The sequence below is a fragment of the Cervus canadensis genome, chromosome 22 (genome assembly GCF_019320065.1).
Source record: "Cervus canadensis isolate Bull #8, Minnesota chromosome 22, ASM1932006v1, whole genome shotgun sequence".
Classification (NCBI taxonomy): Eukaryota; Metazoa; Chordata; class Mammalia; order Artiodactyla; family Cervidae; genus Cervus; species Cervus canadensis.
In genome coordinates this window covers 17566853-17580496 of record NC_057407.1, presented here as the reverse complement: position 1 = coordinate 17580496, position 13644 = coordinate 17566853, and the positions used below count along the sequence as shown (strand labels likewise).

The 13644-nt window shown below is 47.2% G+C and overlaps 1 protein-coding gene across 10 annotated transcripts in view; it reads left to right on the top strand.

Annotated features, from left to right (window-relative positions):
- ACOX2 (acyl-CoA oxidase 2) overlaps positions 1–13644 on the top strand; it is a 28307-nt gene that overhangs the window by 12859 nt on the left and 1804 nt on the right. For all 10 annotated transcript variants that reach the window (XM_043441994.1, XM_043441995.1, XM_043441991.1 and 7 more), the window contains exons 12-14: positions 2169–2274; positions 5338–5555; positions 11861–11993. In XM_043441994.1, coding sequence (XP_043297929.1) covers positions 2169–2274; positions 5338–5555; positions 11861–11993 — 457 coding nt within the window. The remainder of the gene's footprint in view (positions 1–2168; positions 2275–5337; positions 5556–11860; positions 11994–13644) is intronic.

Sequence of the window (13644 nt, the reverse complement as noted above, 5' to 3'; positions counted from 1 at the left end):
CAACCTCCTCCTCTCAGTTTCTGCCACGAGGGGCAGAGAGAAGGCAAATTCACACCTGTCACTTCCCCATCCTGCTCAAGATAACAGGAAAATATCACCTCTCAAACCAGTGCAAGGAATTTTTAAAATCTTTAGGCTCTTATTATGGTTTGAAATACAAAGAATGTACCCATACATCGCAAATACCAAAAATGTATCAGTACTAATACTGATAATATTATGGCATAATAATATAATTATATATGATAATGTAACATAATTATAATTATATATGCAATAGTTATACATAATTATATAATGTAATACTGATAATACTAATACTGCTATCAGTACTAATATTAATACTAATAAATAAAGCATTGAGTCATCCCTCCGTATCCTCAGGGGATTGGTTCCAGGACCTCTATAGCTATCAAACTCTCAGGATACACACACAAGTTCCTTCTATAAAATGGAATATTTGCAGATTTGCAATATTATAGGTATGTATTTGCATAAAACCTATGCATACCCTCCCATATACTTTAAATCATCTCCAGATTACTTATAATACCCAATAAAATGTAAATATTATGTGAACAGGTATAAATACAACGTTACTGATATGTTAATAGTTGCCAGTGTGCACCAAATTCTACTTTTGCTTTTTGGAACTAACTTTCAGGAGTTTGTTTTTCCCAAATATTTTTGATCCTTGGTTGAATCTGAAGATGTGAAAACTGGATACAGAGGGATAATGGTACTTACATGGTCAAAACATCCCACAGTCTAAAAATAACGTTTAAAAATATGAGTGTAACAAAGGATAGATTTTGTTTACTCCCAGGGTCTAGTAGGCTCCAGGGCACACAGACAAGACCAAAGCCTCATCCACTCTTGTCATCCAGTAAATACCGTCAGACACCGACCATGTACCAGGAACATCCACATGTGCCAGGGACTGGGGATAAAGACTGGGCATGGCCAAACAGAGAAGCTCCCACGCAGAAGATGCAGAGATTTAACTACCCAGAAGGGAAACCTTCTGAGCCCTCCCCAACTAGGACACCAAAAACAACCCGGAAAAAACAGCTTCAGTACATAATAAGAGGTCTTATATCCCAACCGGTGATCCCAGGGATGGTTAATAGTTATTTCAAGATCAAAAGCAACTTAGAACATTCATCTATTTTCTCCACAAATATCTAGCAAGTACGTAATAATCCACCAGGCTCTAAGGATCCATCAGTAGACCAATCTGATAGAAACCAAAGTCCAGGCTTCACAGAAGTAACATTTCATCTGTGGAGGGGCGGGCAAAGGAAGGCTGCTCGGAGTAATTAAAATGCCATCCCAGCTGGCCTTCCACACCCACGGATGCAGAGCCCGTGACCATACCACACTTTCATACAGGGACTTGAGTATCTCTGGTTTGGTATCTGTGGGGGTCCTGAGACCATTCTCCCTGCCCCCCACCCACCCCCAGAGGTAGCAAGGGATGCCTGTGTATTGCTTTTTGCTCAGAACTCAATGTGACGTGTGCTTATCTATCCCATGACAAAGCAAAGTAAGTACTGCTTAATAACTGAGCTTGTTTTGCATACAAATCCAAGGGTCAGGAGCGGATGGGCAGGGAACAGAAGATAAAAGAGTAAAGGTTAACTAAATGGCAAACGACCAATTCTGTAGTCTGGAGAACAAGGGATGGTTTTCTTTCCCCTTCTAAAGTCCCTTAGGTGGAACTTGGAGCAGAGTGGGTGACTGACAGGCTTCAACTAGCCTTTAGAGGAAAATCACTCTCCTGGCTCGGGCACAGGAAGTCAGTCAACTGAGTGGTCTGAGAATGCTGGGATCAGGGCGGAGACTGCATCAGAAAGAGGGGAGGGCACCTGGTGCAGCTAGGAGGTTAAGAGCTCCTTCCTAGCTGCGTGACCCTGGACCAGTTAATTAACCTCTCGAGGACTCCATGTTTCCCACTGCAAACTGGGAATGCCTTACCCTTAGAAGGGTTAAGGAGACTATATATAACAAATACATTGGCAACTCACTGTTTAGGTTTTTAACACCAACAAACAGTCAATAAATGGAACTGTTCTACTTCTGTGGGACCCAGGCATCCGGGATCAAATGCCATCTATCCCTTTTCCGCTCAGTCAAGAAACAGAACATTTTTCTCCTCTGGCCTTTAGGCTCATAAAGGACTCGGTGCACCACTTACAGACACTGAGGCAAGCCGGGGCCGACGAGCACGATGCGTGGAACCAGACCACTGTCATCCACATCCAGGCCACCAAGGTGAGCTGCCAGTCAGCCAGAGCTGAAAGGGCTCGTTCTGTTTCCCCAGCAAGCTGCCAGGCCGAGAAAACCTGCCATTATGCCTCAGCCCTGCTCAGTGGCTGCCCTCATTTCACTTTCAAGGCTTTAGCCCCGGGTATTTTAATTAAAGGACTTAACTCCAAAGCAGTCTTGCTGGACCGGCAGCTCTTAGAGAAGAAACGTAATGAGGCGGTGTTATTGGATTTGCTTCAGGTTGTTGCCTCCCAGAATGAAAAGCAGGTCAAGTCTCTCCTTAGCCCCACAGACAATCCATAGATGTCTGATTCCGTTTCCACTGTGTTTTGTGTTTGTGCATAATTCACTGTCTGCCAGCAAATACTTGCACTCCAACACCTGCCGTCAGGCTGGGTTCTGGGGGGCTCAAAAGAGGCCATGCATGGCTATGATCAGGAAAGCTGATCTGTCACGGGGAAATATAGGCTGCCCCAAGGTCCCAGAGCAGGTCCAAGTCCACCCACCTCAAGGAGTCAGAAAGCCTTCTCAGAAAAATCATACAGGCCAAGACTGCAAGGACGAGCTGAAATCAGCCAGGCAGTGGGTGGAGGCTGTGGCTTTGGAGAGGAAGGGTTTCCAGCAAAGGGGTCAGGAGATGCTAGGGGTGGAGGCAAGGAAAGGCACAGTGTTTGGGAGGAAATGCACGTCCTTCCAAGGAGAACCTAAAGGAAGACGACGAACAAGGAGAGGAAGGAGGAGAGGGGAGAAGGAAAGATAGGCACGGCCTGGCCCCTCCGACAGCACTGTGATAAGTCTGGCTTTTGTGTTCACTGCAGTGGAAAGCCTTTGCTTTTCTGAGGGTTTCCATCAGAGGAGTGAAGCGATGAGTTTCATGTTAGAAGGATCATACAGACTGCAGCGGGAGGAGAGGACTGAAGGCTAGACACCAGTACAGAGCAGGCAGCAGCCGTCTGGGAAGGGCTGAGGGTGCCCCAGACCATGAGCCTGCCAAGAGGGCAAGGAGAGAAGTGGGTGGATGCAGAGATACTCAGGGTGTGGAAGAAAGCAAGGGACAGGCTTCAGACAGCAGTGCAGGGGCATGGAGCGAAGACTGGCTCCTGAGTTCCAGCTCAGGCAGCGGGGCCTCTGGCCCTACCTACAGCTGGAGAGCCAAGTGGTCACTTCAGTCCTCAGGCAGCAGGCCCAGAAAACAGCTGCCTTAGAACAGGAGAGCCCACCAGGGTTCTGCAGCGGCTCCCGGCGGCAGGCGGACAGGAGCGCCACCTGGTGGCCTGCCACCTCCATCGCATCAGCGGGTGCGGGGTGTGTGTGTGTCGGGGGGTGATTCTGCCACCCTCCATTCCACTCTGTCCACCACAGAGGTGCTGCCCGCTGTGTTCAATGCACCGTCAGCACAGAAGAGGGTAAGCAAAGGCTGTAGTCTCACCAGACACCTAGAAAGGCACTGCATCTGCCCACTGTTCACCTGCTTTCCAAACCCATGCCCTGCCTTCAAAGGCACCAGACGCTACCTGCTGGGGTTACCTCATTTAATACCCATGACCCTGAGAGGGAGAGGAGCATAATCTCAGTTTTAAGGATGAACAGCTTCTTGGGAAGGCGGTGCTGATGCTGACCCTCTAAAGTCATAATGGGCAGGGAAATCTGCACTTCCTGGGCTCTGCGCTCCAGGAGGCCTTGTCCTCTACAGAAAGCTCGAGGACCCAACTGGGTCTCATCTGGAAACCGACGTGTGCAGCTGAGCAACACAAAGGGCTGGTGGGAACAGTGGTAGAGGCGTGGACACGCAGGAGCCTGAGTTCTGGTCCTGGCCCATTAAAATCCAGTCTGTCTCTGGTGGCTTTGGTGACGCAGGGTAGCAGGTAATGCTACCAATTCTTAATCGAGAGACAGACTGCCCTGGTTCAGAACTCACTGCTACCACTCATTAACCAGTGCCTGGGCAAGGAACTTACTCTCTAGATGCCACACACGCTTCCTCCACAGAATGGAGCTAATAATAGGATCTACCTTGTAAGATTATTGTGAAGGTTATATGAGTTAATAGATGTAAAACTTAAAGAGCCACAAGACTCCCCAGGTGGCTCAGTGGTAAAGAATCCATCCACCTGCAAAGCAGGAGACAAAGGAGACACGGGTTCGATCCCCGGGTTGGGAAGATGCCCTGAAGAAGGAAGTGGCAACCCACTCCAGTCTTCTTGCCTGGGAAATCCCATGGACAGAGGAGCCTGGCAGGCTACAGTCCAATGGTGGCAAAGAGTCAGACATGACTAATCACAGAGTATAAATGCTACAGAGTATAAATCCCACTCCCACCCCAAACTGGACAGGAGAGAAGCTTGAAACCAACACCTGCACACACTAAGGCTGACTGTGTTCAGAGCACGGTGCCGGGGCGCAGCTCAGCCTTTCCCCAAGGAGTCCCTCCTCTTCTGGTCCCCCTCCTGCTCCGTAAGGCAGAGGCGGGCACCCTCGGGCAGCTCATCACTTCACTCTTCAACCCAGAGCCCTGAGAATTCAAGGATGCGGCTTTCAGGTGAGAAAAGGGACACAGGGTGTAAGCGGAAAAGTGAGGGTCTCTAACTTTGTCACGCTGGGTGCAGCCTGAGCACCACGGCATCTGACCCAGGAGGGTGGCGGAGCACATCCGCTCCTTAACCACATCCGAACACTGCAAACCCGGCACGGGCTCAGCGGCCCAGGTACAGGTGGCAAAGCGGTGAACACGGCAGACAATAAACAGCTATTTTCTTGAGAAAAGCGGTGTTGTCCCCCACTGGCCCAGGTCAGCCTCCAACACTCCTGTATTCTTTCTTTCAAACCAACCTGGAACTGCCCCAAGCACAATGAGAAATGAAGGGCCAAGTTCCAGGGCCCACCAGCCCCGAGCACGCACACCACCGAAAAGGCTTAGCCAGACGCAGTGAGCTAGGAGAGAGGCAGCTGCTTGTCAGTCTGCCGGGAAACACACGGCCACAGCAGCCTTCTTCCAGCAGTCTTGCCAAGCTTCTGGGATGATTTGTGGCAGCAGAAATCAGAGGTTAACGCATCTCTGTGTCTTTGTAGGCGCACCTCCACTATGTCACTGTGAAGATTTTCACAGAAGCTCTGGAGAAACTGGAAAGCCAGCCAGCGATTCAGCAGGTGCTCAGACGCCTCTGTGACCTCTATGCCCTACATGGCATCCTGACTAACGCGGGCGACTTCCTCCACGACGGCTTCCTGTCTGGTGCCCAAATAGACATGGCGAGAAAAGCCTACCTGGACCTGCTCCGCCTCATCCGGTGAGTGGCTGCCCTTCACCCTCAACCCTCTGCTCATTTCAAACACCAAAACCTTCAGCTCCAAAATTCTTGCTAAATGGGGGTCTGGCAAAAGCAGCAACAGTCCTGGGTTAACACTATGGGTTAAGGAAGGGGAAAAAAAAGGGAAAAAAAATCACAACTAAAACGTTTCAGAATAAATTATCTAGCTACTTCAAACTCTTTAACATTATCTGACAATGATAGAATCTACATAATATGAATAAAATGAAGCATGCTACATATTAATACTGTGTATCAAGAATAGTATTAATGAGTCTTAGTCTTAGCTAGTACTTAAGGAACACTTATGTTTGCCAGACAGTATGCTAAAAGCTTCTATATGCATCATCTCATTTAATCCTGATAGCCTTCCAAACTGGATACTATTAATTTCCCTACTTTATAAAGGGGAGAAAACTGGGACTTAGGGTCAAAGGCCACACAATCAGCCAGAAGAGGGACAGGGCACAGTCTAGGAGATGTCTGCCTCCAGAGCACGTGCTCTTAAACTGATGCTGAAATGAAGGCTGGGCTATCGTTTATTTCAAATATATCCTTACTTTTGCTGAATGTGCTTAGTTGACTAAGCTCACTTTAATACTCCCTGAGCTTCATGATGACATTTCTAAAACCCAGTAATTCACTTCCTGGCTTGTGAAACAATTTGTCGTCCAGTCACTCAGCCGTGTCCGACTCCGCGACTGCATGGACTGCAGCATGCTAGGCTTCGCTGTTCTTCACGATCTCCTGGAGTTTGCTCAACAATAATATAGTTTTTACAGACAGCATAAAGCAGTGCAGTTTACCGCCATGACATACTAATGCAATATATTCATCCTCTCACTTTAGAGATAATCAAAATGACCACTTTAAGAAAACCAAAGCCCCAACATGACCAGGATACTGGAAGAAATAGAAATTATTACTAATTAGTAACCATTGTCCATAAGATGGAAAAGGAGACAAGCTGAGAACATAAGCTTTTCTGAGAAACATGATGCCTGCTGTGTTTGTTGGGAGCCAAGCCGGGCATGGCCGTGTACGACTCTTCCCCTAAAACCTACAATAGTTCACATCATCATCAAGAATAAGAGAACAAAAGAAAAGGGGACTTCCCCGATGGTCCTGCAGTTAGAGGACTCCACGCTTCCACTGCAGAAAGCAGCCACAGGTTCAATCCCTCCTGGTCAGGGAAATGAGATCCCGAATTCCGCAAGGCACAACCAAAAAAGATTTGAACTTAAAAAAAAAAAGATATTTATGAAGGAGATTTAAAAAGAAAAAAAAAACTAGACCAACTTCTTTTCATTTCGAACAATATCCAACATGTTACATGTGACTCCAAGTTGGTGCTCAGTGAATTAAAACTCAAAAATTATCAAAACTACATCAGATGTAAAATTATGTCCCAGGTATTAAACTTTCCCTAATAGAGAGAACCCAGTGGTTAAGACCATTAGTAGCGTAATTGAGTACTGCACACTTCAAGCCCAAGTGTATCTAACTTTCTGAAACGCTTGGCATTTAACACACATGAAGATGATAAAGTTCTAGCCCTGACTGCTGGTGATAATGAAACACACAAGATCACCGATAAGCATAGTTTTTTTCTTAAATTTCCAACAGCACGCTGAGTGCTTCCCTTGGCCCCAGAGACTTACAATTCAAGACAAGAAAGACAGCACTGACACAAATAGACAACGTACACATGCATCAAACCCATAAGTTGATTTACTCCCATTATGGTTTCTAAAGTAACCTCCTACCGCACGCAGCAGGGTAGTTAGGAACCTAAGAGACTCCAGGCTTTTAACATTTCTATGTCACAACTGCATGCCTTGATTATTCAGTATCACCCTCGGATTTCTGAGACGACAAATGAAGGATGGCACACTATTCTAAGTGACACCAAGAACCAGCTCTCTGAGTCATGGTAATTAGTGACTAAAACAGTTTTCAGTGGTTTAAAGTCATAAAATCCCAGGGGTGACACTTTTAGGCAAAGATGGCAGACTGAACATATGCATTTACTTTTGTTCCCTCCTGAAACTCTACTAAAAACATCAGTAAATTAATTTTAAAATGTTAAAAGGCGTAAACCCACAGAGAGAGCGAGCAGGAGAGGGAAGCATGAAATCGGGAGAGGAGATGGACAGACAGTGACCTGGCAGACCTGATCACCCTGAATCACAAACCAAAAGCAGGGAAAGCCGAGAAGCCATCAGGGCCACCACAGAACGCAGCATCTGCAGCAGCAGGTCCCTCTGGCAACGGGGGTGAGGGGGGACCAACAGGGTGGGCTGGATCCCCCGTTCCCCTCCTCCTCTCTGAGCAGGTGTAAGACTTTCCCCGACAGAACCTTGGCAGAAGGCTAAACAGAGGGTCTGCTGACTAGAAGACCTCAGGCTTAGTTGAGGTGAGGGCCATTGGGCTACCCTACAGAAACCAGGGGCCTGAATCCATGTTTACAGGCTAGTGCTGCCAGCCCTCTCCCCTAGCCCTCTTTTCCCACGCGTGCATGCGTGCTAAGTCGCTTCAGTCGTGTCCGACTCTCTGCGACCCTGTGGACTGTAGCCCATCAGGCTCCTCTGCCCATGGGACTCTCCAGGCAAGAATGCTGGAGTGGGTTGCCATGCCCGCCTCCAGGGGATCCTCCCGACCCAGGGATCGAACCCGCATCTCTCATGTCTCCTGCACTGGCAGGTGAGTTCTTTACCTCCAGCACCACCTGGCAAGTGGTGGTGGGAACTTTCCCACAAGTTCCCAGCAAACTGGGGGCCAGGTCAGTGTCCTGTAGGAAAACGACATCATGGTCCTTCTCTGGAGAATCTGACCAGTCCAAAGGAGAGAGAAGTGAAGATACTGACACCGGCGGTCCCCAGCGGTCCACCCAGTTCAGCCCACAGGGAATTCCACACTAACAAGTACACCCAGACTTCTCACCAGCTAGAATGAGAAGTACACCCACTCTTAGCTATGACCAGACACTCAGGGATTGCCAGCACTCGAGGAAAACCCATCATAAAAGACAGAGACCAAGCAAGAACAAGGCAACTCCAAAGACACAAGAGAATCTTCATGGTGAAAACTTTTTTGAAAGATCAATAACATCCTCAAAGAGTTCAGAGGACATATGGCAAGCACAAAAGAATGTCATTTTTTAAGAAGTAATATCCAGAGAACAACAACAAAAAGAACTCTGTGAAAATAATGACAGTGAAAATGAAAAGCTCAGCTGAAGGACTGGAGGGCAAAGCTGCAGAAATCTCATAGAAAGCAAGCAAGTAAGCAAGACGACACTAAAAGGAGAGAAGATATAAAAATAGTAAGAGGACTGATCCTAACTGTCCATCTGAAGAACGGGACTAGAAAGAGAAGACAGAAAATACTGAAGGGGGCAAATCATTAATGAAATAATGCAAGAAAACATTCCTCAAACGAAGCATACGAGTTTCAGGCTGAAAAGGCCACAGACCAGAGGAGAGGACACAGACAGACACGTATGAACTAGGTCAGACATTTATGCAGTGGTCACAAACACTAGAAGACGGGACGGCAGGGCGGGGGACCAGGAACGCTGCAGGTGGGGAGGGAGGACCGGAGTTTTACAACATCAGAGAGGCCTCCCAGGGACGGGGATGATCTGAAGAAAGACCTGAAGGTGGGGAGGTAAGAGCAGCCGTGTGGCTGGCTGGGAGAAGTGCACTCCAGGCAAAGGAGAAGCTGTGAGGGAGAGCCTAACGCACCATCTGAGGGAATCTGAGGCGTGCTTTTAAAGGATCACTCCAGTTGCCACATTAAGAGCCCACTGGGAAGGGGGGATGAGTGAAAAGCAGACACACCAGTTAGCAGGCCGCCGCAATACGCCCGGTGAGAGATGCTGGCGGACTGGCCCAGGGTGACAGCACTGGAAGTGGTGGGAAGCAGTCCAAGTTAGGGTTTATTCTGGAGACAGAACAAGATTTACTAACAGATCCGACATGGGAAGTAAGAGATGGAGAGGAGTTCAGGTTTGGAGCCAGGACCGAGTCGCCACTTACTGTAAATGGGAAAGGCTACAGGAGAACCAGGTTTGGGCAGGGTGGACAGAATGTCTCCAAGATCAGGAGTCTGCTTTGGAATACATCAAGTTTGAAGAGCCTGCTAGAAATCATGTAAACCATTAGTAAGCAGGTGAGGCTGGAGAGAGAAATTCGGAAGCCACTGGCATGCAGTTGGTATTTAAAGCCACGAGAAGGACAGTATCACGAGGGGTGAGCGTATGAAGAGGAGGGGCCCAGGCACTGAGTCTCAGGACCCTTCAAAGACGAGGAGACGACCTCGACAAAAGTGGAGTGGAGGGAATGAAAACCTGAATCTAGCTGAGGAGAACAGCCAGACAAGAAGAACGAGAACTGGAAAGAGCAAGCATAAAGAAGCTTGACACTTTCAAGGAGTTTCGTCACAGAGGGGAGGCAAGGTATAGGTGAGGTGATGGGGAGGGAAACAGTCAAATAGGTGTTTTTATGCAGATGGGAGAGACGGCAGCCTATGCGTGACTGATGGAAACGATCCAATACAGAGGGGAATTCTGACGTTGCGGGGGAAATACAGGAGGACTTCTGACACACGGCTCTCTACTGGGCAAGCGGGGAAGGTATCCAGTGGATAAGGAGGGACTGGCCTGAGCTGGGAACTAGGACAGTGTACCTGTTCAGAGAGAGAAAACCCTACATGTTTAAACGCACACTTGGGAACTTGTGGACTCCTCTTACCACTTCTATTTTCACATCAGTGAAACGGGACTCAAAGTCACCTAGGTTAAGAGAGATGGGGAAGTGAGTAACAGATCTGAGCATCAAAGAGAAGGTGGGAGAGAATCACCTAAGAGAATGAACAAGTAAATGAATTAGAACCACCAAGACTGATTGCCAAGTAGCAATTAGGGCCCACTCAGGTCTTCAGTATAGTCAGTATTGCTTTTTTCAGGCATATATTGTCACAAAGGTGCACAACAAAGTTGGTGGAAAACGAGCTGTAACAAGGGATGGGGTTTTGCTGAACAAGTATGACAAGCAAGAAACCCTGCTGAATGTATCTTGGAGCGAGTGAATATAATAGACGATGGAATTTCAGATGGATGAAGAAAGTGGGACCACACAGATAAGGGACTTGAGGCAGCAGGCGCCAGTAGAGTCCAAGAACTATGAACAGCCCTGTAGGAAAACCATGTCATAATAATGAGCAAAGGCCACCCAGGGTTAATGTAAGTGCAGTATCCCACGCACCTCAAATGCCGTGTGAAATCAGGGTTAGGGAAGAGTGTAAACAGTCATGCATTTTATTTCATATCCTCTGCTAAAAAAGGAAGAGAAGCATGTAAACAAGCTTTTAAATACTTCATTCCATAGGTTAAAAGAAAATGATTTTGCTGCCTGAAAGGTAAAATGAGAATTATAGAAGTTGGAGTGGTACAGGGAGTAAGCTAGAAAGATAAGAAATGGTGAAAAAGAAAACGGCTGGGCTTACGGTGAAATGCAGACACGGAGGACAAGTCCCGGTGTGTGACCCTGGCAGACAGAGGGAGGCTGCAGAAGATCAGTGGAGGACAGTCAAGGGACTGAGACATCAGGTTCTAGAGGAACTTCCACGCAGACAGTGAAATCACTAAGAATTATGACAGAAGCGCCAGAAGAGAGATCACTGTGTCAGCAGAGAGGGTGGGAACAAGGCCGAGCTGTGAACAGGGCACATCTGAAGTCATGATGATACACAGAATACACAGTCATAACCAGGTGAGCACGGAATCTTCGTCTGGCCAAAGCTAGCCACACTAGGAGACAGAAGACCAAGGAGAGGAGGCAGAGGTTGGGGATGGGGAGGGCGTGGTGGTGCAGGCGAGGACAGGGGTGCTCAAGTAAATCCGCGTCTGCTCTAACAGTCAACAGATGCTATCTAGCAACACTGAATCAGCAGCAGTAACACAAACAAGACGCGGAGAGGCATTCAGGTCAGTCCCCCAAACAGCAGCTAAGAGAGTAAAGCCGACTGCCTCTAGGGGTTGGGGGTAAGAAATGGAGGTGAGAGGCAGGGATATGCTGATTTTAAGTAACAAGCCTTGAAAAACTATTTGACTCTTTCTACTGTGCCTGCATAACTGATCAAAAATTAAAACTTCCAAAAAAAATTAAAACTGAGGTGTTCAAAAAGTGGATAATGATGCAACTTCTAATTAGATGTTGTTATTCACCATTCCAGATGAATCGAGCAATCTAATATACTCACAAACTCTTTTTTCCTCTCAGGAAGGATGCTATCTTGTTAACTGATGCTTTTGACTTCACGGATCAGTGCTTAAATTCAGCGCTTGGCTGTTATGATGGACACGCCTATGAACGCCTGTTCCAGTGGGCTCAGAGGTCACCCACCAATACTGAGGTAGCTGACTAGAACACTTCATAAATTACCTAAGAGAGCAGGGAACAAGCAGTGACTATATCTCCATGTTTTCCCATGTCAATCGATGTCCATTAGGTTAGAAATTGCTTGGCACAGTATGTCTATTTACAATATTTTAAGAATACCAAAAAAAAAAAAAAACCACCACCCAGGAGCAGGGATGTGGCCTGGCAGCGTCTCTGAGTCTGAACTGTAATCAGCAAAATGCACTGCTCAGAATTTGGTGAAGGGAATTAGGAGGAAGGACCAAGCTCTAAATCACCGCTTGACATACCCAAGGGCATACACAGAGAGAAGCAGGCTGGCATTTAAGTAACAGAAATAAAAAGACAAACGACTGCACTGATTTAACCACCGTATTTTCAGCCTTTTAACCCTCAGTTTAGTGTTGATACAGGTGTTGAGAGGGACAGGAAGCTTGGGGGTGGGGGGGGTGGAATGTCTCTCTCAGACCTCACCGCCTGCGAGAGATGCCGCCTTCCTCTTTAAGGAACAGCATCCCAGGGACAGAGGGGGCTGCCGCACTGCATCAGTATCCCAGGGAAGCCAAGTGAATGACAATTACAAGGGTGACGGTGAAAAGATCCCCAGCTGTCCTAGGAGAGACCACCAGAACTCATTAACAGAAGAAGGGGGAGGACTCATAAAATCCTAACAGCCTAGGGCCAGGGTCCCAGACTCTCTGCTGTGAGCTTCGAGGGAAACGTTATGAGTATCAATGGGTACATTAATTGGAGGAGAGAAATGGATCCTGCATTTAGAATTTGGGAAACCAACATTTAATAGCTAACTCCATACAGATGATCAAAACAAAGGCTCTCTATAGCTACACAACAGGCTATTTTGAATTCTATACTGCAAATGTGTTATTCAGATGATGAAGCTTACTTTTTTACCTCTTCTGTCAGATTTCAGAAAAAGTGTCTTAACACCTCATCAAATTGGCACCTCTCAGGCTTCCATTCACACTTAGCGTGGTGTTAGACTTGCTCTTAACATTCTGCATCCTGTCATACCTCACAGCTTAATTTAACATGGTTATCTTAAGTTGCACCACAACCAGTTACCCCCAAGATGTTTATCAGATAGAAGGCCAATCCGTTTTGGTCCTACCCTGTCTCCAGGAAGGCAACCTTCTAACTCAGCAAGGAAATATCAAGAACTTACCTAAAGACTGTACATTTATTGCTTAGCACAGCCAATCTACTTACATTGTTACTTTTTCTAATGATTAGATCTCTACTTTCTAAAGTTTAAACCCTGGCAAAGAGATACAGCGATCCCATCCCTCTAGATTAGCCCCTGTGGTCTAGAGAGACACACATGCCCTTTGATGCTCAAGAGAAAAACCTCCCCTGCCTTAACACCTGTCAGGGAACACTGCCATATCCAGCTCAAACCTGCTTTAGCAGCAACGCAAGGAAGCACGCCAGTTCTCCTGTTCCTCATCTTCACCAAAAACAGAGGGGACTCTCTCATCTTTTACTTGTTTCTGCTCTTCTTGAAAGAATTTAATCTGGACACTGTATGAGGGCAGGCTTGTCTAAATGCGAGGCGTCACTGACCCAGGGCATCAGCATACTGGGGAGGTAACATGTGGATGCTCGACATCCCAGGCACCCTCCCCTAT